Source organism: Heptranchias perlo, chromosome 1 (genome assembly GCF_035084215.1).
Source record: "Heptranchias perlo isolate sHepPer1 chromosome 1, sHepPer1.hap1, whole genome shotgun sequence".
NCBI lineage: Eukaryota > Metazoa > Chordata > Chondrichthyes > Hexanchiformes > Hexanchidae > Heptranchias > Heptranchias perlo.
Genome location: NC_090325.1, coordinates 33,301,575 through 33,324,916, shown reverse-complemented (window position 1 = coordinate 33,324,916; position 23,342 = coordinate 33,301,575). Strand labels below are relative to the sequence as shown.

The 23,342-nt window shown below is 44.5% G+C and overlaps 1 protein-coding gene across 1 annotated transcript in view; it reads right to left on the bottom strand.

Annotated features, from left to right (window-relative positions):
* LOC137324664 (mitogen-activated protein kinase 4-like) overlaps positions 1-23,342 on the bottom strand; it is a 61,827-nt gene that overhangs the window by 11,197 nt on the left and 27,288 nt on the right. The window contains exons 3-4 of the mRNA XM_067989273.1: positions 22,114-22,275; positions 4,665-4,866 (exon numbers count right to left, since the gene is read on the bottom strand). Coding sequence (XP_067845374.1) covers positions 4,665-4,866; positions 22,114-22,275 — 364 coding nt within the window. The remainder of the gene's footprint in view (positions 1-4,664; positions 4,867-22,113; positions 22,276-23,342) is intronic.

Here is a 23,342-nt window from a genome sequence, read left to right as displayed (position 1 = left end):
TGTGCACCTTGTTGTCTTCCTCCTCCTCCTCCTCCTCCTCCTCTTCCTCTTCCTCTTCTTCTTCCTCTTCCTCTTCCTCTGGCTCAGGGTCTTGCCGGATCGGCGGTGGCAAGGACTGTTCCTTCATAATGACGAGATTGTGCAGCATGCAGCATACCACGACGAATCTTGACACCCGCTCAGCGGGGTACTGCAGGGCTCCACCAGAATGGTCCAGGCAGCGGCAACGCTGCTTTAGGAGGCCTACGGTGTGCTCAATGATGTTCCGTGTGCCTGCTCTGCACGTGTGCGTGCGTGCCTGACCGGGCTCATGAGCCACCTCACTACGGGATAGCCCTTGTCACCCAGTAACCGCCTTTGACTTGCTGGGCCGGCGCAAAGATATCTGGGACATTGGACTGCCACATAATGAAGGCATCGTGACAGCTGCCAGGGTAGCGGGCATTGACCTGCATGATGCACTGCGTGTGGTCACACACCAGCTGCACACTGAGGGGGTGGAACCCCTATCTGTTCATAAAGATGGCTGAGTTGAGGTATGGAGCACACATGGCTATATGCTTACAGTTAATGGCACCCTGCACCATGGGGAAGCCTGCAACGCGAGCAAACCCTCGTGCTCGCTCATTCTGCTTCTCTCTATCAAGAGGGAACATGATGTGGAGATGCCGGTGATGGACTGGGGTTGACAATTGTAAACAATTGTTGACAATTGTAAACAATTGTTGACAATTGTAAACAATTGTAAACAATTGATGGACTGGGGTTGACAATTGTAAACAATTGATGGACTGGGGTTGACAATTGTGACAATTGTAAACATTTACCTGAGGAAGGAGAAAATCTCCGAAAGCTTGTGAATTTAAAATAAAATTGCTGGACTATAACTTGGTGTTGTAAAATTGTTTACAAGAGGGAACATGATGAACCTCTTGCGCAGCTCGTACAGTGCTTCCGTGACCTCCCTTATGCAGCAGTGCACTGCAAACTGCGAGATGTTGCACATATCTCCAGCAGAGGCCTGAAATGATCCAGAGCCATAAAAGTTCAGTGCCACGGTTACCTTGGCAGCCATGGGCAATGCTGTCCTTGCCCCCCTCTGAGGCTGCCCTGAGCCGCCTTCTCCTCCTTCTTCTCCTCTCAACTTGACCTGCACTGCGTGGCCTTTCTGCATGCTCTCAGTCGTGTTCTATGCCCTAGCAGGCCACCCATGGTTATAGAATCATAGAATCATAGAAGTTTACAACATGGAAACAGGCCCTTCGGCCCAACATGTCCATGTCGCCCAGTTTATACCACTAAGCTAGTCCCAATTGCCTGCACTTGGCCCATATCCCTCTATACCCATCTTACCCATGTAACTGTCCAAATGCTTTTTAAAAGACAAAATTGTACCCGCCTCTACTACTGCCTCTGGCAGCTCGTTCCAGACACTCACCACCCTTTGAGTGAAAAAATTGCCCCTCTGGACCCTTTTGTATCTCTCCCCTCTCACCTTAAATCTATGCCCCCTCGTTATAGACTCCCCTACCTTTGGGAAAAGATTTTGACTATCTACCTTATCAATGCCCCTCATTATTTTATAGATTTCTATAAGATCACCCCTAAACCTCCTACTCTCCAGGGAAAAAAGTCTCAGTTTGTCCAACCTCTCCCTATAAGTCAAACCATCAAGTCCCGGTAGCATCCTAGTAAATCTTTTCTGCACTCTTTCTAGTTTAATAATATCCTTTCTATAATAGGGTGACCAGAACTGTACACAGTATTCCAAGTGTGGCCTTACTATTGTCTTGTACAACTTCAACAAGACATCCCAACTCCTGTATTCAATGTTCTGACCAATGAAACCAAGCATGCTGAATGCCTTCTTCACCACCCTATCCACCTGTGACTCCACTTTCAAGGAGCTATGAACCTGTACTCCCAGATCTCTTTGTTCTATAACTCTCCCCAACGCCCTACCATTAACGGAGTAGGTCCTGGCCCGATTTGATCTACCAAAATGCATCACCTCACATTTATCTAAATTAAACTCCATCTGCCATTCATCGGCCCACTGGCCCAATTTATCAAGATCCCGTTGCAATCCTAGATAACCTTCTTCACTGTCCACAATGCCACCAATCTTGGTGTCATCTGCAAACTTACTAACCATGCCTCCTAAATTCTCATCCAAATCATTAATATAAATAACAAATAACAGCGGACCCAGCACCGATCCCTGAGGCACACCGCTGGTCACAGGCCTCCAGTTGAAAAACAACCCTCTACAACCACCCTCTGTCTTCTGTCGTCAATCCAATTTTGTATCCAATTGGCTACCTCACCTTGGATCCCGTGAGATTTAACCTTATGTAACAACCTACCATGCGGTACCTTGTCGAAGGCTTTGCTAAAGTCCATGTAGACCACGTCTACTGCACAGCCCTCATCTATCTTCTTGGTTACCCCTTCAAAAAACTCAATCAAATTCGTGAGACATGATTTTCCTCTCACAAAACCATGCTGACTGTTCCTAATCAGTCCCTGCCTCTCCAAATGCCTGTAGATCCTGTCTCTCAGAATACCCTCTAACAACTTACCCACTACAGATGTCAGGCTCACCGGTCTGTAGTTCCCAGGCTTTTCCCTGCCGCCCTTCTTAAACAAAGGCACAACATTTGCTACCCTCCAATCTTCAGGCACCTCACCTGTAGCTGTCGATGATTCAAATATCTCTGCTAGGGGACCCGCAATTTCCTCCCTAACCTCCCATAACGTCCTGGGATACATTTCATCAGGTCCCGGAGATTTATCTACCTTGATGCGCGTTAAGACTTCCAGCACCTCCCTCTCTGTAATATGTACACTCCTCAAGACATCACTATTTATTTCCCCAAGTTCCCTAACATCCATGCCTTTCTCAACCGTAAATACCGACGCAAAATATTCATTTAGGATCTCACCCATCTCTTGTGGTTCCGCACATAGATGACCTTGTTGATCCTGAAGAGGCCCTACTCTCTCCCTAGTTACTCTTTTGCCCTTTATGTATTTGTAGAAGCTCTTTGGATTCTCCTTTGCCTTATCTGCCAAAGCAATCTCATGTCCCCTTTTTGCCCTCCTGATTTCTCTCTTAACTCTACTCCGGCAATCTCTATACTCTTCAAGGGATCCACTTGATCCCAGCTGCCTATGCATGTCATATGCCTCCTTCTTCTTTTTGACTAGGGCCTCAATCTCCCGAGTCAGGAATTTTGTTCAGCGCACTATTGTAAATGACACCAACAGTAATACCGCTCTTTATATACTATAGCAAATCTATCCAAGTATAGGAAGCTTCAACAAACACATACAATTGTACCAGCAGCCAGTTGCAGTCATCCAGCCACTAATCTGCAACACCTGCATGATCCCTTTAAATAGTGCTGGCGGGGGATCCTCCAGGCCGTCTAAGACATGTTCAGCTGTTTGTGGTTAAGAAAGGTCATTGGCTGGATCGTTGAGTGCCAAAATGGTGTCCATCCCTTTAAATCAGCTTTGCACACTGATCTAAGGCATAGTCTCCCTACTTTACATGGTGCCGGCGTTCGTTATCTGCACATGTGCAAACGCATTTACCAAAATGGCGCCAGTTGCACGTCACGCTGGAAGCATGCGTGCGCATCCTGGACGTCATTTTGGGACCTTAGGAGGCCCAATTTGCATCCCAATTTGTTGCATCAATTGCAATCACTTTTGCCAGGAAATTATGGTGCTTTGCTGTATAAAAACAAGGTATCTTGTGAGATAACTTATGGCAACATTGTCCCTCCAAATGCTTCTTCAGTGAACACCATATTTATATCAAAAGTTATACTGCCTTCCACTAACAGCTAGGCATGAATATCACACTGCAACTGTGGTGTTTGTTTTGCATTTATGCATTTAATCTCCTGTTTCCCCTTGTTGGTCTCCCCATCTCATCAACCACAACAGAGATGGCAGGCAAAATATTCCCACTATTTTAAAAAATGTTCCCTCTTCCTAACCTGAGGTTGCTGACTTTTGTTGGAATACAGTTCCACAGATGCAGGTAGCCTTTTGGCAACTTTCCCAAGTGGTCATTTAACATTTGTGATTGTCTGTGAAGGGCATGGGGGCTGGGCTCGATCCTGCCTTCATCTAACATGCAATTTCCAGCAGGAGTCACTGAATAGCAGTTGGGAATAGGAAGCCCAGCTGATTAATTTATATTTTTCTCCTCCTTAATTCAGAGAATGCTGAGGCCAATTATAGCACCACAATTGCCACCTGGTTGAGACAGGTAACTTAGCATAGACTGGGGGTTGAATCTGAGATTTTCCATAAGCTGTGAGGCTCAGTACCACACCAAGAGGTGCATTTACCCCAATAAACCATTGGGATAACTTTTCAGTTCCATTACTGATCCAGCCAGTAGAAGCCGCAAAAGTAGTAGCTCAGGGTGTCTCATCCTCTGGTTTTCCCTCCCTGTGGGGAAACCCTGTCACTAGTTAGCAACTCCTGCTAAGACCGAGAACTCACTTTGCAGAGAGTTAGAGGTTCAAATGCAGGTCCTATCATCTAATTAATGTATGATCTGATGTGGGCAGTGATAAATTCTATGGAATTCATTTGATAGTACATATTGCAGAACATAATTCATATTAATCATTATGTAATACCTCTCCCAGTTGGACATCTGGCTCTGGCTTGCTTCCATCAACAGTATGTCATCTATCTCATCTTCGATCCTAAAAGGATGCTGAGATATCGGTTCATCTTGCGGGCAGGAGTAAGGGCTCATAAAGAGATGTGCTAGGCCTTCCTCAGCAGTTAATCGATCCATAGAGTTAAATGTCAAAATCTTTTCCAGGAAATCAATGGCTGTGGTAAGCAGATAATATTGGTTACTTTTATAAACATTGTAATTGGTTGTCCCAACACAATTTCTCTCCCTTGGCTTCTACACTGATAAAAGTGACTAACAGGACTCCTCTGAACCCCACGCAAGTAATGTTTGCTCAGTATTTTAATCTACATGGACTGGTTGAGTGAAAGTGCTCCAAGTTATGCTGTTGCCACTCAGCGGAGAAGCTCTGTGATGGATTTAACGTATGATTTGCTTTGGCATGCATGGTTCCCTGCATTATACACACTTTTTGTTGAAGTAGCAAATAGCTGAAAATATACTCTTTTGGAACAGAGGAACAGGAGTAGGCCATTCAGCCCCTCAATCCTGTTCCACGATTCAGTTAGATCACGGCTGATCTGTATCTTAACTCCATCTACCTGCCATAATATCCTTGCCTAACAAAAATTAACTCCCATTCGTAAAGCAGCTTTCATGTCCTTAAGACAACAAATGAATTACTTCTGAAGTGTAGTCACTGTAGTTATGCAACAAATGTGGTAGCCATTTTGCACACTGCAAACTCCTGAAAGCAGGAGTGAGATACTGACCAGTTAATCTGGTCTTGGCTCAGGCTGGGATACCAGGAGTCCCTAGCTCTTCAAACAGTGTTAAGGGATCTTATACACTCACCTGAACAGGCAGTCAGTTCAACATCTCATCTGAAAGATAGCCCCTCCAATAATGCAGCACTCCCTCAGTACCGCAATGAAGTGTCAACCTAAATTATATACTGAAACCCTGGAGTGGGGCTTGAATCAATAATGTTCTAACAGAGGCAAGAGTGCTACCATGGAGCTAAGCTGACATTGTGTACGTTCACACAGGCCAAGTGTAAACTTTTTTTTGGAGAGAAGGGGTTAATTGCAATTTAAAACCAAGTGAGAGATGAAATATTTTAGATCTAGTAAGTTGTAAAGGGGAGGAGGGGGGGTGGGGAAGGAAAGAAATTAGGGCAGAGAAAATGTTTGGCTACAACAGCTGTCCTCTGCAGTCCACTTCAGTGCCACTGCTCTTTCCCGGTTAGAATCATAGAATGTTACAGCACAGGTTATACAATGTTACAGGTCATTCAGCCCATCAAGTCTGCACGAGCCACCTGGTCCAATTCCACTCTTCTCTCACTCCCCATATACCCTTCAAGCAACTATCTTATTTCCTTTTAGAAGTAAAGGGAATTAGGGGTTATGGGGAGCGGGCAGGAAATTGGACATGATTTTAGATTGAGGTTAGGACCAGATCAGCCATGATCTTATTGAATGGCGGAGCAGGCTCGAGGGGCCGATTGGCCTACTCCTGCTCCTATTTCTTATGTTCTTATGTACTAATGGATTCTGCTTCAGCAATAGTTTGTGGCAGATAATTTTGTACACACCCTCTGTGTAAAGAAATGTTTTCTAATCTCCCCTTTATTTCTTTTTGTTTTCGCTTCATTTTAAATTTGTGCCCCTAGATATCATCTTACCAACCAACAGAAACAGTATATCACTATTAACCTTAAAATACCCATCATATCTTGAAGACCTCTATCAAGTGACCCCTCAACCTTCTGAGCTCCAGTCTTTTTAAAAAAAGGCCTAACTTCTCATGTCCCTCTTCATAACTTTGACCTCATTCCTGGTAACATCCTAGGAACAGAGAGACCTGAGAGTTCACATACATAATAACAACAACAACTTGCATTTATATAGTGCCTTTTATATAGTAAAATGTCCCAAGGCATTTCACAGGAGTGTTATCAGACAAAATTTGACACCGAGCCACATAAAGTGATATTAGGTGACCAAAAGCTTGGTCAAAGGCTTAGATTTTAAGGAGTGACAAAGAAGGAGAGAGAGGTGGAAAGATTTAGGGAGGGAACTCCAGAGCTTAGGGCCTAGGCAGCTCAAAGCTCGGCTGCCAATGGTGGAGCGAAAGAAATTGGGGATGCGCAAGAGGCCAGAATTGGAGGAGCGCAGAGATCTTGGAGGGTTGTAGGGCTGGATCTTTGAAGATGGCAGGATGAGTTTAAAGGCTATTAAAAAAGCATACGGGATCCTAGGCTTTATAAATAAAGGCATAGAGTACAAAAGCAAGGAAGTTATGGAAAACTTTTATAAATCATTGGTTAGGCCTCAGTTAGAGTATTGTGTCCAATTCTTTAGGAAGGATGTCAAGGCCTTGAAAAGGGTACAGAGGAGATTTACCAGAATGTTATCAGGGATGAGGGACCAGTTATGTGGAGAGACTACAGAAGCTGGGATTGTTCTCCATAGAGCAGAGAAGATTAAGGGTAGATTTAGTAGAGGTGTTCAAAATTATATGGGGATTTGATAGAGTAGATAGGGAGAAATTGTTTCCACTGGCAGGAGGGTCAGTAACCAGAGGACACAGATTTAAGATAATTGGCAAACAATCCAGGGGGGAAATGAGGATTTTTTTTTAACACAGTGAGTTGTTATGATCTGGAATGCACTTCCTGAAAACGTAGTGGAAGCAGATTCAATAGTAACTTTCAAAAGGGAATTAAATATATACTTGAAAAGGAGAAATTTACAGAGCTATGGGGAAAGAGGAGGAGAGTGAGACTAATTGGATAGTTCTTCCTAAGAGCTGGCACAGATACGAATGACCTCCTTCAGTGCCGTATGATTCTATGAATCTATGTTGCAACCTTTTCATTGCTTTTATATTCTTCCGATAAAGTGCCCAAAACACAGTACTCCAACAGCAGCCTAAATAGGGTCCTTTTCAACATCACTTCCTTGCTTTTGTGTTCTCTGCCTCTAGCTACAAAACCAAGGATTCTAGTTGTCTTTTGTATGTCCTTTCTACTTGTGCTGCCATCTTTAATGACCTGTACATCTGTTTATATCTGTCACAATACCGACATTAAAAGTTTCCCCTTCTCTGCTTGCACGGTCGCCCTGTGCTCTATACTTCAATGCCTCATCTCCATTGATGTTCCGGCGGGCGACAGCGAAGAATCGCATAGACCTCCTCAGAAGATACACAGGATCTGCTCAGACGAGGAGGAACGCGATGGACACCTACAGACGCTGAAAGACGCCCTCGTAAGAACGGGATATGAAGCTCGACTTGTCGATCGACAGTTCCGAAGGGCCACAGCGAAGAATCACATAGACCTCCTCAGAAGACAAACACGGGACGCAACCAACAGAGTACCCTTCGTCGTCCAGTACTTCCCCGGAGCGGAGAAACTACACCATGTTCTCCGCAGCCTTCAACATGTCATCGATGACGACGAACACCTTGCTAAGGCCATCCCCATGCCTCCAATACTCGCCTTTAAACAGCCACCCAACCTCAAACAGACCATCGTTCGCAGCAAATTACCCAGCTTTCAGGAGAACAGCATCCACGACACCACACAACCCTGCCACGGCAACCTCTGCAAGACATGCCAGATCATCGACACAGATACCACCATCACACGAGAGGACACCACCCACCAGGTACATGGTTCATACTCCTGTGACTCGGCCAACGTTGTCTACCTCATACGAGGCAGGAAAGGATGCCCCAGAGCATGGTACATTGGCGAGACCATGCAGACACTGCGACAACGGATGAACGGACACCGCGCAACAATCGCCAGACAGGAGGGTTCCCTCCCAGTCGGGGAACACTTTTGCAGTCAAGGACATTCAGCCACCGATCTTCGGGTAAGCGTTCTCCAAGGCGGCCTTCGAGACACACGACAATGCAAAATCGTCGAGCAGAAATTGATAGCCAAGTTCCGCACCCATGAGGACGACCTCAACTGTGATCTTGGGTTCATGTCATGCTACACGTAAGCAGGGGAAAAAAAAAGTTATCTGTTTTTAATACAACTGGACATTCTTTCTCTCTCTCTCTCTGCCTTTCGGGTCTCTTTCTCTCTCTGGCTTTGTAACCTGACCCATTGTGTATTCAGAACTGTTTTCTGTGGCTAACCTGTCTGAACACCAACGGCACCTTTGATTGGTGTGAGCGTGTCCCAGCCTAATATAAGATATGCGATTTGAGAACCTTTCACTCACTCACTCACCTGACGAAGGAGATAATCTCCGAAAGCTTGTGATTTTAAAATAAAATTGTTGGACTATAACCTGGTGTTGTAAGATTCCTTACATTCATCTCCATTGATTTGATATGATATCCTTTGACAATATCATTCCGAAGCAAGGGATCAGCTTCCATATGATGACTACACAAGTTGTGTCACTGACTCCTTACTGGCATAGGATGTTGCTACACTCTTCCACTGCCTGTCTGACATTAAGGCATGGATAAGACAAAATTTCCTCCAGCTTAATTTGAACAAACCTGAAACTATCCTCTTCAGCTCATGGTCCTATGCCTCTGACCTTGAATGTACTAACCTCCTTGTCTGCCACCTCAGGCTAAGTCAAAAGGTACGAATCCTTGGTATGCTGCTTGACTCCAAGCTGAGCTTCTTCCCATTATCTGTTCCATTATCCTTCACTTCTGCAACATTGCCCATTTCCACACCTACCTCTCTTTCAGAGCCACCGAAACCCTAGTCCATGCTTTTATCATCTTGAAGCTTGATTCTTCTACCTGTCAGTCTCCCTGCTACAAACTACAACTTATTCAAAATGCTGCAGCATACATCATTCTTTGTACTGCCATCGTCCCCATCTTCTCCAAGATGGACTGAGTCCCTGTGCCCAGCAAATTGACTCCAAGATTTCCATCCTCACTTTCAAATCCCTCCACGCCTTCAGCCCACCCTACCTTAGTGATCTCCTCCATCTTTATGTGGCTGGATACACTTTGCTCCTTTGCTACCACGTTATTTCTAGTCTTCTGCACCCTTCACTCCACCAGTGGCGCTTTCAGCTACTGTGCTCCTATCCCCTGGAATTCCCTACTTCGGTCCCTCCACCTTGTTACCTCCCTCTCTTCTGAAAATCTTCCCTTCCATCTTTTCTTTAGCTCTTCCTCCCCCAACCCCTAACTCTCTCTGTTTTATCTTCCTCCTTCTGTCTTTTTCCTCCACAATGTAAAGCACTTTAAGACGTATGTGAGGTGCACTTTTGAAATAAAACTGCTATTGTTGCCTCTGCTGCCTGGTCATATTAAATATATCTATATAAATGCAAGTTCTTTTTTTCATTTCTTTTTCTTTCTTTCCTTCCTTTGGATCAGCATGAGGTGAACCTAGGTTATTTATTTTACAGTCCAGCTTGCTGATTTGATACTAATTCTGTTAGCTTTGAACTGCTTGCAAATGAGGAGTGATTTATTTTATTTTAGAGATTTCTTTAGTTAAGCTTTTTAAATCAAGATTAATCAGTAGAGGTGTTTACTAGAGGAGGGGGGGAAATGAACTAATGTCCATTCAGGCTATTAATGTGATCTATTTCTGTGGTACCAAATTAATTTATAAGAACATAAGAATTAGGAGCAGGAGTAGGCCATATGGCCCCTCGAGCCTGCTCTGCCATTCAATAAGATCATGGCTGATCTTCAACCTCAACTCCACTTTCTTGCGCGATCTCCATATCCCTTGAATCCCCTAGATCCCAGAAATCTATCTATCTCAGCCTTGAATAGACTCAACAATGATATTATCCTGCAAAAGCAGAACAAAGAAGCATAGAAACATAGAAAATAGGAGCAGGAGTAGGCCATTCGGCCCTTGGAGCCTGCTCCGCCATTCAATATGATCATGGCTGATCCTCTATCTCAATACCATATTCCTGCTCTCTCCCCATACCCCTTGATGCCTTTTGTGTCTAGAAATCTATCTATCTCCTTCTTAAATACATTCAGTGACTTGGCCTCCACAGCCTTCTATGGTAGAGAATTCCACAGGTTCACCACCCTCTGAGTGAAGAAATTTCTCCTCATCTCAGTCCTAAATGTCCTACCCCATATCCTGAGACTGTGACCCCCTCGTTCTGGACCCCCAGCCAGGGGAAACATCCTCCCTGCATCCAGTCTGTCTATCCCTGTCAGAATTTTATATCTTTCAATGAGCTCCCCTCTCATTCTTCTAAACTCGAGTGAATACAGGTCGAGTTGACCCAATCTCTCCTCATACGACAGTCCTGCCATCCCAGGAATCAGTCTGGTGAGCCTTCGCTGCACTCCCTCCATGGCAAGTATATCCTTTCTTGGGGAAGGAGACCAAAACTGCACACAATACTCCAGGTGTGGTCTCACCAAGGCCCTGTATAACTGCAATAAGACATCCTTGCTCCTGTACTCAAATCCTCTTGCAATGAAGGCCAACATACCATTTGCCTTCCTAACTGCTTGCTGCACCTGCGTGTTTGCTTTCAGTGACTGGTGTACAAGGACACCCAGGTCCCTTTGTACATCAACGTTTCCCAATCTATCACCATTTAAATAATATTCTGCCTTTCTGTTTTCCTTCCGAAGTGGAGAACTTCACATTTATCCACATTATACTGCATCTGCCATGTATTTGCCCACTCACTCAACTTGTCTAAATCACCTTGAAGCCTCTTTGCATCCTCCTCACAACTCATGATCCCACCTATTTTTGTTTCGTCAGCAAAATTGGAAATATTATATTTGGTTCCCTCATCCAAATCATTGATATATATTGTGACTCGCTGGGGCCCTGCAGTACCCCAACCTGCCTGCCACCCTGAAAAAGACCCATTTATTCCGACTCTCTGTTTCCTGTCTGTTAAACAATTTTCAATCCATGCCAGTATATTACCACCAATCCCATGTGCTTTAATTTTGCACACTAACCTCTTATGTGGGACTTTATCAAAGGCCTTCTGAAAATCCAAATACACCACATCCACTGGTTTTCCCTTATCTATTCTACCAGTTACATCCTCAAAACGCTCCAGTAGGTTTGTCAAACATGATTTCCTTTTCATAAATCCATGTTGACTTTGTCCAATCCTGTTGATATTTTCTGAGTGCCCTGTTATCACATCCTTTATAATAGACTCGAGCATTTTCCCTACTACTGATATCAGGCTAACCGGTCTGTATTTCCCTGTTTTCTCTCCATTTTTTAAATAGTGGGGTTACATTTGCCACCCTTCAATCTGCAAGAACTGTTCCATAATCTATAGAATTTTGGAAGATGACAACTAATGCATCCACTATTTCCATGGCTACCTCTTTTAGTACTCTGAGATGCAGATTATCAGGCTCTGGGATTTATCGGCTTTCAGTCCCATTAATTTCTTCAGCACTTTGTTTACTAATACTAATTTCCTTTAATTCCTCCTTCTCACTCGTCCCTTCCACTTTGTGATAGGCTATTTTGTCACTGAAGGAGCGATATAAGTTAGGAAAGCCTGCTCCCGCCCTCTCCAGGGAGTAAAGAAACATGCATGCCCTCTCGAGGAAGGGTCCCTTGCACATAACAACTTAAGAGTCTGGACATGCATTTGTCAGGGGAAGATTCTACGTGTTATTAATACAAAACATGTATTGGTAGGCTAAAAACAGCCCTCCAGCTGCCAGAATAAAATGGTGGATCTTACACTAAGTGCTGGTGATGATACTTGGACCCTGGACCAGAGATTAAAAATCCTGATGTTGGCCTCGGTGTCTCATTTATATTGCAGCACTGCCTATAAAGGCAGGGCTCCAATATAAATGGAGTACTAAAGCATTCAGTGTATCTAGATTCAATTAAGTCAAGTGATGTGCCTCCCTCTTTTGTGCTGTCAAAATACTGCTACTGATCTTCCCCAGCAGCCAATGGTTGCTCTAGGTACATGGGAAACATTCACTTTGAAACTTTTCTCCGCGTTGTATGTTGATAGGCTATTTTGTCATGGAAAGAGCGATATAACTCAGTAAAGCCTGATCCCGCCCTCTCCTGGGAGTAAAAACACACATGCCCTCTCGAGGAAGGGTTACTAAATAGCGTTAATTTGGCTCACTGGTAGCATTCTTGTCGGAGTCTCAGGTCCTGAGTTCAAACCCCACTGCAGGACATGAGCATATAATCCAGGCTGACACGTCAGTGCTGCACTGCGGGAGGGCGGCATTTTTGAAAGTTCTGTCTTTTGGATGAGATATTAAACCGAGGTCCCATCCCTACTCAGGTGGACATAAAAAGTTCTATGGCAACATTGGAAGAAGAGCAGGGGCATTCTTCCAATGTTCTGGCCAACATTTGTACCTCAACCAACACCAAAACAGATTAACTGGTCATTTATCTCATTACAATTCATAGGATCTTGCTATGCAGTTTATAGGATTGTGCTATGCTCTATCATTAACTTGCTATGCCTTACTTATGTGTATTATCTTACTGGTGAATAAACTGTAATGGTTTAACAGTGTGGCATTCACTTCCTTTCAGGATAGGAGAAAATGGCGTGCACCCACATAACCTCTTGTGCAGTATACCATAGCTAAGAGGTATTTGTTAGTCCCATGGCACGTTATCCCACTCACGGCAACCGTAAGGCTGCACGTAACAGTGTGAAGAGCAAAGGGGGGAGGAATTCCTGAAACGTGTACAAGAGAACTTTCTGGAACTGTGTGTTTCCAGCCCAATGAGGAAGGAAACAGTGCTGGATCTAATTCTGGGGAATGAAATGGGGCAGGTGGAGCATGTTTCAGTGGGGGAGAATTTGGGGGTCAGTGATCCTAATATTTTAGAATCGTTATGGAGAATGACAAACAACAATCAAATGTGAAAATACTTAACTGGAGGAGGGCTAATTTCAGTGAGTTAAAAAGGGATCTTGCCCAGGTGGATTAGAATCAAAAATTGGCAGGCAAAACAATATCATAATAGTTACAGCACAGGAGGAGGCCATTCGGCCCATTGTGTCTGTGCCGGTTCTTTGAAAGAGCTATCCAATTAGTCCCACTCCCCACCCCTTTCCCCATAGCCCTGTAAATTTTTTCCTTTCAAGTATTTATCCAATTACCTTTTGAAAGTTACTATTGAATCTGCTTCCGCCACCCTTACAGGCAGTGCATTCGAGATCATTACAACACACTGCGTAAAAAAATGTTTCCTCGTGTCGCCTCCGGCCCTTTTGCCGATCACCTTAAATCCGTGTCCTCTAGTTACCGACCCTTCTGCCACTGGAAACAGTTTCTCCTTATTTGCAGCAATTGAATAATGGGAGGCCTTTAAGGAGGAGTTGGTTCGGGTACAGCATAGACACATTTCTACGAGGGGGAAAGGAAGGGCATCCAAAGCTAGTGCTCCCTGGATGACTAAAGATATAGAGATTAAAATGAAAAAGAAAATGGAGGCTTATGACGAATGTAAGGTTCATAATACAGTAGAGAACCAAGCTGAATACAGAAAGAACAGAGGCGATCTAAAAAAGGGAATAAGAGGAGCAAAGAGAGAATATGAGAATAGATTAGCGGCTAACAAAAAAGGGAACCCAAAAGTCTTTCGTAAACATACAAATAGTAAAAGGATAGTCAAAGGAAGGGTGGGACTGATTCGGGACAAAAAAGGAAATCTTCTTGTGGAGGCAGAGGGCATGAGGCACTAAATGAATACTTCGCATCCGTCTTCACTAGAGAAGAGGATGCTGCCCTTGTAGCAGTAAAGGAGGAGGTAGTAATGATATTGGATAGGATAAAAATAGATAAAGAGGAGGTACTTAAAAGATTGGCCATATTCAAAGTAGAAAAGTCACTCAGTCCAGATGGGATGCATCCTAGGTTACTGAGGGAAGTAAGGGTGGAAATTATGGAGGCTCTGGCCACAATCTTCCAATCCTCCTTAGATATTTGGACGGTGCCAGAGGATTGGAGGATTGCAAATGTCACACCCGTGTTCAAAAAATGGAAGTGGGATAAACCCGGCAATTAAAGGCCAGTCGGCCTAACATCGGTGGTGGGGATATGTTTAGAGACAATAATCTGGGACAAAATTAATTGGCACTTGGAAAAGTATGAGCTAATAAATGAAAGTCAGCACAGATTTGTTAAAGGAAAATCGTGTTTAACTAACTTGATTGAGTTATTTGATGAAGTAATGGAGAGGGTTGATAAGGGTAGTGCGGTTAATGTTGTGTATATGGATTTTCAAAAGGCATTTTATGAAGTACCACATAATAGACTTGTTAGCTAAATTAAAGCCCATGGGATTAGACGGACAAGGCAGCATGGATACAAAATTGGCTTAGGGACAGAAAGCAGAGAGTAGTGATTAACGGTTGTTTTTCAGACTGGAGGGAAGTATACAGTGGTATTCCCCAGGGGTCAGAATTAGGACCACTGCTCTTTTTGATATATAGTAATATAGGGTACGGTAACATAGTGGTTATGTGACTAGACTAGTAATCCAGAGGCCTGGACAAATAATCCGGAGTTATGAGTTCAAATCCCGCCACGGCAGCTGAGGAATTTAAATTCAATTAAATAAAATCTGGAATTAAAATACTAGTATTAGTAATGGTGGCCATGAAACTACCGGATTGTTGTAAAAACCCATCTGGTTCACTAATGTCCTTTTTGTGACTCCAGACCCACAGCATTGTGGTTGATTCTTAATTGCCCTCTGAAATGGCCTAGCAAGCCACTCAGTTGTAAAATCTCGCTAAAAAAAGGAACAATAAGAATAAAACTGGACAGACCACTAGGCCCGGATACGACAAAGGCAAACCAAGCCCAGTCAACTCTGCAAAGTCCTCCTCACTAACATCTGGGAACTTGTGCCAAAATTGGGAGAGCTGTCCCACAGACAAGTCAAGCAACAGCCTGACATAGCCGTACTCACAGAATCATACCTTTCAGCCAACGTCCCAGACTCTTCCATCACCATCCCTGGGTATGTCCTGTCCCACCGGCAGGACAGACCGACCAGAGGTGGCAGTACAGTGATATACAGTCAGGAGGGAGTCCTCAACATTGACTCTGGACCCCATGAAATCTCATGGCATCAGTTCAAACATGGGCAAGGAAACCTCCTGCTGATTACCACCTACTGCCCTCCCTCAGCTGATGAATCAGTCCTCCTCCATGTTGAGCACCACTTGGAGGAAGCACTGAGGGTAGTAAGGACACAGAATGTACTCTGGGTGGGGGACTTCACTCTCCATCACCGAGGGTAGCTCGGTAGCACCACTACTGACCGAGCTGGCCGAGTCCTGAATGACATAGCTGCCAGACTGGGCCTGTGGCAGGTGCTGAGCGAACCAACACGAGGGAGAAACTTACTTGAGCTCGTCCTCACCAATCTACCTGTCGCAATTGCATCTGTCCATGACAGTATTGGTAGGAGTGACAACCGAACAGTCCTCATGGAGACGAAGTCCCGTCTTCGTACTGAAAACACCATCCAACGTGTTGTGAGGCACTATCACCGTGCTAAATGGGATAGATTCAGAACAGATCTAGCAGCTCAAAACTGGGCATCCATGAGGCGCTGTGGGCCATCAGCAGCAGCAGAATTGTATTCCAGCACAATCTGTAACCTCATGGCCCGGCATATTCCTCACTCTACCATTACCAACAAGCCAGGGGATCAACCCTGGTTTAATGAGGAGTGTAGAAGAGCATGCCAGGAGCAGCACCAGGTGTACCTAAAATGAGGTGCCAACCTAGTGAAGCTACAACTCAGGACTACATGCATGCATTAAGGGAGGGAATTCCACAGCCTATCCAGAAACACTGGTTGGAGTCATACCTAGCACAAAGGAAGATGTTAGTGGTTGTTGGAGGCCAATCATCTCAGCCCCAGGACATTGCTGCAGGAGTTCCTCAGTGCAGTGTCCTGGGCCCTGAGGCATCTTCAGCTGCTTCATCAATGACCTTCCCTCCATCATAAGGTCAGAAATGGGGATGTTCGCTGATGATTGCACAGTGTTCAGTTCCATTTGCAACCCCTCAAATAATGAAGCAGTCCGAGCCCGCATGCAGCAAGACCTGGACAACATCCAGGCTTGGGCTGATAAGTGGCAAGTAATATTCGTGCCAGACAAGCGCCAGGCAATGACCATCTCCAACAAGAGAGAGTTTAACTACCTCCCCTTGACATTCAACGGCATTACCATCGCCGAATCCCCCACCATCAACATCCTGGGGGTCATCATTGACCAGAAACTTAACTGGACCAGCCATATAAATACTGTGGCTACAAGAGCAGGTCAGAGGTTGGGTATTCTGCGACGAGTGACTCACCTCCTGACTCCCCAAAGCCTTTCCACCATCTACAAGGCACAAGTCAGGAGTGTGATGGAATACTCTCCAGTTGCTTGGATGAGTGCAGCTCCAACAACACTCAAGAAGATCAACACCATCCAGGACAAAGCAGCCCGTTTGATTGTCACCCCATCCACCACCCTAAACATTCACTCCTTTCACCACCGGCGCACAGTGGCTGCAGTGTGTACCATCCACAGGATGCATTGCAGCAACTCGCCAAGGCTTCTTTGACAGCACCTCCCAAACCCGCAACCTCTACCACCTAGAAGGACAAGAGCAGCAGGTACATGGGAACAACACCACCTGCACGTTCCCCTCCAAGTCACACACCATTCCGACTTGGAAATATATCGGCCGTTCCTTCATCGTCGCTGGGTCAAAATCCTGGAACTCCCTTCCTAACAGCACTGTGGGAGAACCTTCACCACACGGACTGCAGCGGTTCAAGGCGGCGGCTCACCACCACACTCTCAAGGGCAATTAGGGATGGGCAATAAATGCCGGCCTCACCAGCGACGCCCACATCCAATGAACGAATAAAAAAAATAACCTGGACTTGGGTATAGAGGGTATAATTTCAAAGTTTGCAAATGACATGAAACTCGGAAATGTAGTAAACAATGTGGAGGATAGTAACAGACTTCAGGAGGACACAGACAGACTCGTGAAATTTAACGCAGAGAAGTGTGAAGTGATACATTTTGGTAGGAAGAATGAGGAGAGGCAATATAAACTAAAGGGTACAATTCTAAAAGGGGTGCAGGAACAGAGATATCTGGGGGTATATGTGCACAAATTGTTGAAGGTGGCAGGGTAGGTTGAGAAAGCTGTTAAAAAAGCATATGGGATCCTGGGCTTTATGAATAGAGGAATAGAGTACAAAAGTATGGAAGTCATGCTAAACCTTTTTAAAACACTGGTTAGGCCTCAGCTAGAATATTGTGTTCAATTCTGGGCACCACACTTTAGGAAGGATGTCAAAGCCTTAGAGAAGGGCAGAAGAGATTTACTAGAATGGTACCAGGGACGAGGGACTTCAGTTATGTGGAGAGACTGGAGAGACTGGAGAAGCTGGAGTTGTTCTCCCTAGAACAGAGAAGGTTAAGGGGAGATTTGGTAGAAGTGTTCAAAATCATGAATGGTTTTGATAGAGTAAATAAGGAGAAACTGTTTCCAGTTGCAGAAGGGTCAGAAATAAGAGGACACAGATTTAAGGTGACCGGCAAAAGAGCCAGCGGCGACATGAAGAAACATTTTTTACACAGTGAGTTGTAATGATCTGCAATGCACTGCCTGAAATGGTGGTGGAAGCAGATTCAATAGTAACTTTGAAAAGGGAATTGAACAAATACTTGAAGGGGTAAAAATTTACAGGGCTATGGGGAAAAAGGAGGAGAATGGGACCAATTGGGTAGCTCTTTCAAAGAGCTGGCACAGGCACGATGGGCCGAATGGCCTCCTCCATACTATAATACTTTGAAGTTTCCTCGGAATCTCAGTCTGCGTTTAGAAATTACCTTTCTGCCAATAAGTGTTGGGAAAAAGCCCAACTGGAACACTCTTTACTGATTCCTTTTAATTCAAGTGTGATATCTGTTGTCTTTGTCTATATTTGTCTAAGGAAAGCAAGTGCCTCAGGTGTACAAACAGCAATAACAGAAAACAAAAGGAACCCGATATGAATCATTAATATGAAATTGAAAATGAGAATTGCAGTCTGCTTTGTGCCCCTGTTATTTATTGTGATATTAGGGGTGGGAATTTTCAACTGCCAGTTGCCCATTTCTCACCTGAGAAAAATCAGAAGGAAAAAAACACAATTTTTACAGTACTATTTCCTGTTCTACAATTATCCTTTCTAATTGCTCCACCTCTTGTGCCCTTTCATTGCCACTACCACACTCATCTGTAAAAAAAAACAAGGCAAAATACTCATTTAGTCTCTCTGCCATTCCTTCATTCTCCGTAAGAATTCCTTTTTTCACTTCTAATCAGGCCTACCTTTACTTTAACTATTCTTCTACTTTTTATGTGTTTTGCTCCAGTTTTTATTTCATTTTCTCCTCTTCCCCTGCATTCCGCACAGGTGTTCTGTTGTACTTCTGGTGCGAGGTCAGGTACGTGGCCTGCTTCTAGGTTTCTGTCATTGCTTGTCTTGATTGGTGCAAAAAGCCAGGAGAAGCAAGGTGACGCAAAAGCCCCTTCTCTTTATATGTCATTGCCACAGATATTAACTCCACCACAGTGGCAATGCTGTAATATAGATGAGGTGACACTATTGTCAACTGAGGATTTCAAATCTCCTCTATAAGTAGCAGTGCCGTTGGCAGCACTGAGAACCGTTTTATGCAGCCGCAGGCATGCTGAGTAGTTTTCGCATTTCCTCAGCCAGAAAGTAAAAGTTTAGATGCATAAGCTTCCATAGGAACAGGCAATATAAACTGGAGGGCACAACTCTAAAAGGGGAACAGGAACGGAGAGATCTGGGGGTATATGTGCACAAATCATTGAAGGTGGCAGGACAGGTTGAGAAAGCGGTTAAAAAAGCATACGGGATCCTGAGATTTATAAATAGAGGCAGAGAGTACAAAAGTATGGAAGTCATGATGAACCTTTATAAAACACTGGTTCGACCACAACTGGAGTATTGTGTCCAGTTCTGGGCACCGCATTTTAGGAAAGAAGTGAAGGCCTTAGAGAGGGTGCAGAAGAGATTTACTAGAATGATTCCAGGGATGAGGGACTTAAATTACGTGGATAGACTGGAGAAGCTGGATTTGTTCTCCTTGGAACAGAGACAGTTGAGAGGAGATTTGATAGAGGCATTCAAAATCATGAAGGGTCTAGACAGAGTATCATAGAATCATAGAGGTTTACAGCGTGGAAGGAGGCCATTCGGCCCATCGAGTCCGCGCCAGCTCTATGCAAGAGCAATGCAGCTAGTCCCACTGCTCCACCCTATCCCCGTAGCCCTGCACATATTTTCGTTTCAAGTACTTATCCAGTTCCCTTTTGAAGGTTGTGATTGAATCTGCCTCCACCACTCCCTCAGGCAGTGCATTCCAGATCCTAACCACTCGCTTTGTAAAAAAGTTTCATGATTTTGAATACCTCTATCAAATCTCCTCGCAACCTTCTCTGTTCCAAGGAGAACAACCCCATCTTCTCCAGTCTATCAACGTAATTTAAGTCCCTCATCCCTGGAATCATTCTAGTAAATCTCCTTTGCACCCTTTCTAAGGCCTTCACATCCTTCCTAAAGTGCGGTGCCCAGAACTGGACACAATACTCCAGTTGTGGCTGAACCAGTGTTTTGTAAAGGTTCATCATGACTTCCTTGCTTTTGTACTCTTTACCTCTATTTATAAAGCCCAGGACCCCGTATGCTTTTTTAACTGCTTTCTTAACCTGCCCTGCCACCTTCAATGAATTGTGCACATATACTCCCAGATCCCTTTGTTTCTCTATCCCTTTTATAATTGTGCCCTCTAGTTTATATTGCCTCTCCTCATTTTTCCTACCGAAATGCATCACCTCACGTTCTTCTGTGTTAAACTTCATCTGCCATGAATTCGCCCATTCCACCAGCCTGTCTATGTCCTCTTGAAGTCTATCACTATCCTCCTCACTGTTTACTACCCTTCCAAGTTTTGTGTCATCTGCAAATTTTGAAATTCTGCCCTGTATTCCCAAGTCCAAATCATTAATATATATCAAGAAAGGCAGTGGTCCCAGCACCGACCCCTGGGGAACAACACTGCACACCTTCCTCCATTCTGAAAAAAACCCATTCACCACTATTCTCTGTTTCCTGTCATTTCGCCAATTCTGTATCCATGTTGCTATTGCCCCCTTTATTCCATGGGCCGCAATCTTAATAGAAAGCCTATCATGTGGCACTTTATCAAATGCTTTCTGAAAATCCATATACACCACATCAACTGCATTGCCTCATCTACCCTCTCTGTTACCTCATCAAAAAACTCTATCAAGTTAGTTAAACACGATTTGCCTTTAACAAATCCGTGCTGGCTTTCCCTAATCAATCCACACTCGTCCAAGTGACTTTCAATTCTGTCCCGGATTATTGTTTCCAAAAGTTTCCCTGCCACCGAGGTCAAACTGATTGGCCTATAGTTGCTGGGTTTATCTTTACATCCTTTTTTGAACAAGAGAATTTGCAATTCTCCAGTCCTCTGGCACCACTCCCATATCTAAGGATGTTTGGAAGATTATGGCCAGTAACTCCGCAACTTCCCCCTTACTTCCCTCAGCATCCTTGAGTGCATCCCATCCGGATCAGGTGACTTATCTATTTTAACAACAGCTAGCCTTTCTTGTACCTCTTCTTTCTCAATTTTCAGCCCATCCAGTATCTTAACTATATCTTCCTTTACCGGTAAAGGAAGATATAGTTAAGATACTGGATGGCAGCATCTTCTTCCTTGGTAAAGACTGATGCAAAGTATTCATTTTGTACCTCAGCCATGACCAGTAGATAGAGAGAAACTGTTCCCATTGACGGAAGGGTCAAGAACAAGAGGACAACGATTTAAGGTGATTAGCAAAAGAAGCAAAGGTGACATTACGAAAAACTTTTTTACACAGCGAGTGGTTAGGATCTGGAATGCACTCCCCGAGGGGATGGTGGAGGCAGATTCAATCGTGGCTTTCCAAAGGGAACTGGATAAGTACTTGAAAGGAAAAAATTTGCAGGTCTACGGGGATAGGACGGGGGAGTGGGACTAGCTGGACTGCTCTTGCAGAGAGCCGGCACGGACTCACTGGGCTGAATGGCCTCCTTCCGTGCTGTAACCTTTCTATGACTCTATGATTCTAACATTTGTTTTTCTATAGGCACCAGTGTTGTGAAATTGATCTCACGATGTAAATGGGACAGATTCCACAGCATCTGGAGCCTCATCACACTGCAGAAAGACTTCACGCTGAAGTGCTTCTACAGTGGAAAAGAGGAAGCAGTATGCAATCTTCTCCCTCTCTTTCCCTGTGGAGAAGTTCTTGACCTCTGAAGACATCTCGCACAGAAAACAATAATCACCCTTTATTTCCTATGGATGATTTACCTTCTGCATTTCCTTCAGGAAGTAATTTCCTCAGTGGCTTTGGTACCTCCCACTTTGGGTTGATGTACGCTGGCATGACACGGAGTAGCTCCTGTTTGTCCTCCTCTCGGACAACAGGAATTGTTTTCAGAATCAACTGCATCTGTTCCAGTTCATGAGCACCTAGGAAGAAAAGAAAGGTGGAGAGGAGGAAATCACACCATGTTTAAGTTAGTTAACGCTATTCTTCGTCACGTGCCATGTGTACAGTTCAAAATTTAAAACAAAAATAAGCAGTGCCATGGACTGCTAGGATATATTAGGGTATTGGATTGTGGCCAGGATTCTTCAGACTGTGAATTTCATCTCAGCTGGCTGTCAGAGGATTATAGGGACAGAAAAGAGGCCACACTGGTTCACCTAAGGTCCTTCTGGAAAAGGAACCTGGCACCCCTGCCCAGCCTGGCCTATGTGCAACTCTTGTCCCACAGTATGTAGTTGACTCACAATGCCCTCTGAAGTGGTCTAGGAAGGCACTCTGTTGTCACCAATCATTACAGAACATGATCAAAAACAGACTGACCTGTTGGCAGCGACAAAGGCATCGGATCAAGACAAGACTCAGTCGCCCTGCAAAGTCCTCCTTACTAAAAAATGGGCACCAGTGTTCAAGTTGGAAGAGCTGCCCCACAGACCACGCGAGCAATAACCTGACATAGTTGTAATCACGGAGTCATATTTATCAGCCATCCCTGGGCGTATCCTGTCCCACCAGGACCGTGAAATACAGACAGGTGGGAGTGAGCCTGGGAGTCCTCAACATTAACTCCAGACCCCAAGAACTCTCATGGCTTCAGGTCAAACAAGGCCATGGAAACTTTCTGCTGATCACAGAATCATAGTATCATAGAATGGTTACAGCACGGAAGGAGGCAATTTGGTCTGTCAAGTCCGTGCTGGCTCTCTGCAAGAGCAATCCAGTTAGTCCCACTCCCCCGCCCTGTCCCCGTAGCCCTGCAAATTTTTTCCCTTCAAGTACTTATCCAATTCCCCTTTGAAAGCCACGATTGAATCTGCCTCCACCATCCCCTCAGGCAGTACATTCCAAATCACAACCACTCACAGTGTAAAAAAGTTTTTGCTCATGTTGTCTTTGGTTCTTTTGCCAATCACCTTAAATCTATGCCCTCTGGTTCTTGACCCTTCTGCCAATGGGAACAGTTTCTCTCTATCTACACTGTCTAGACCCT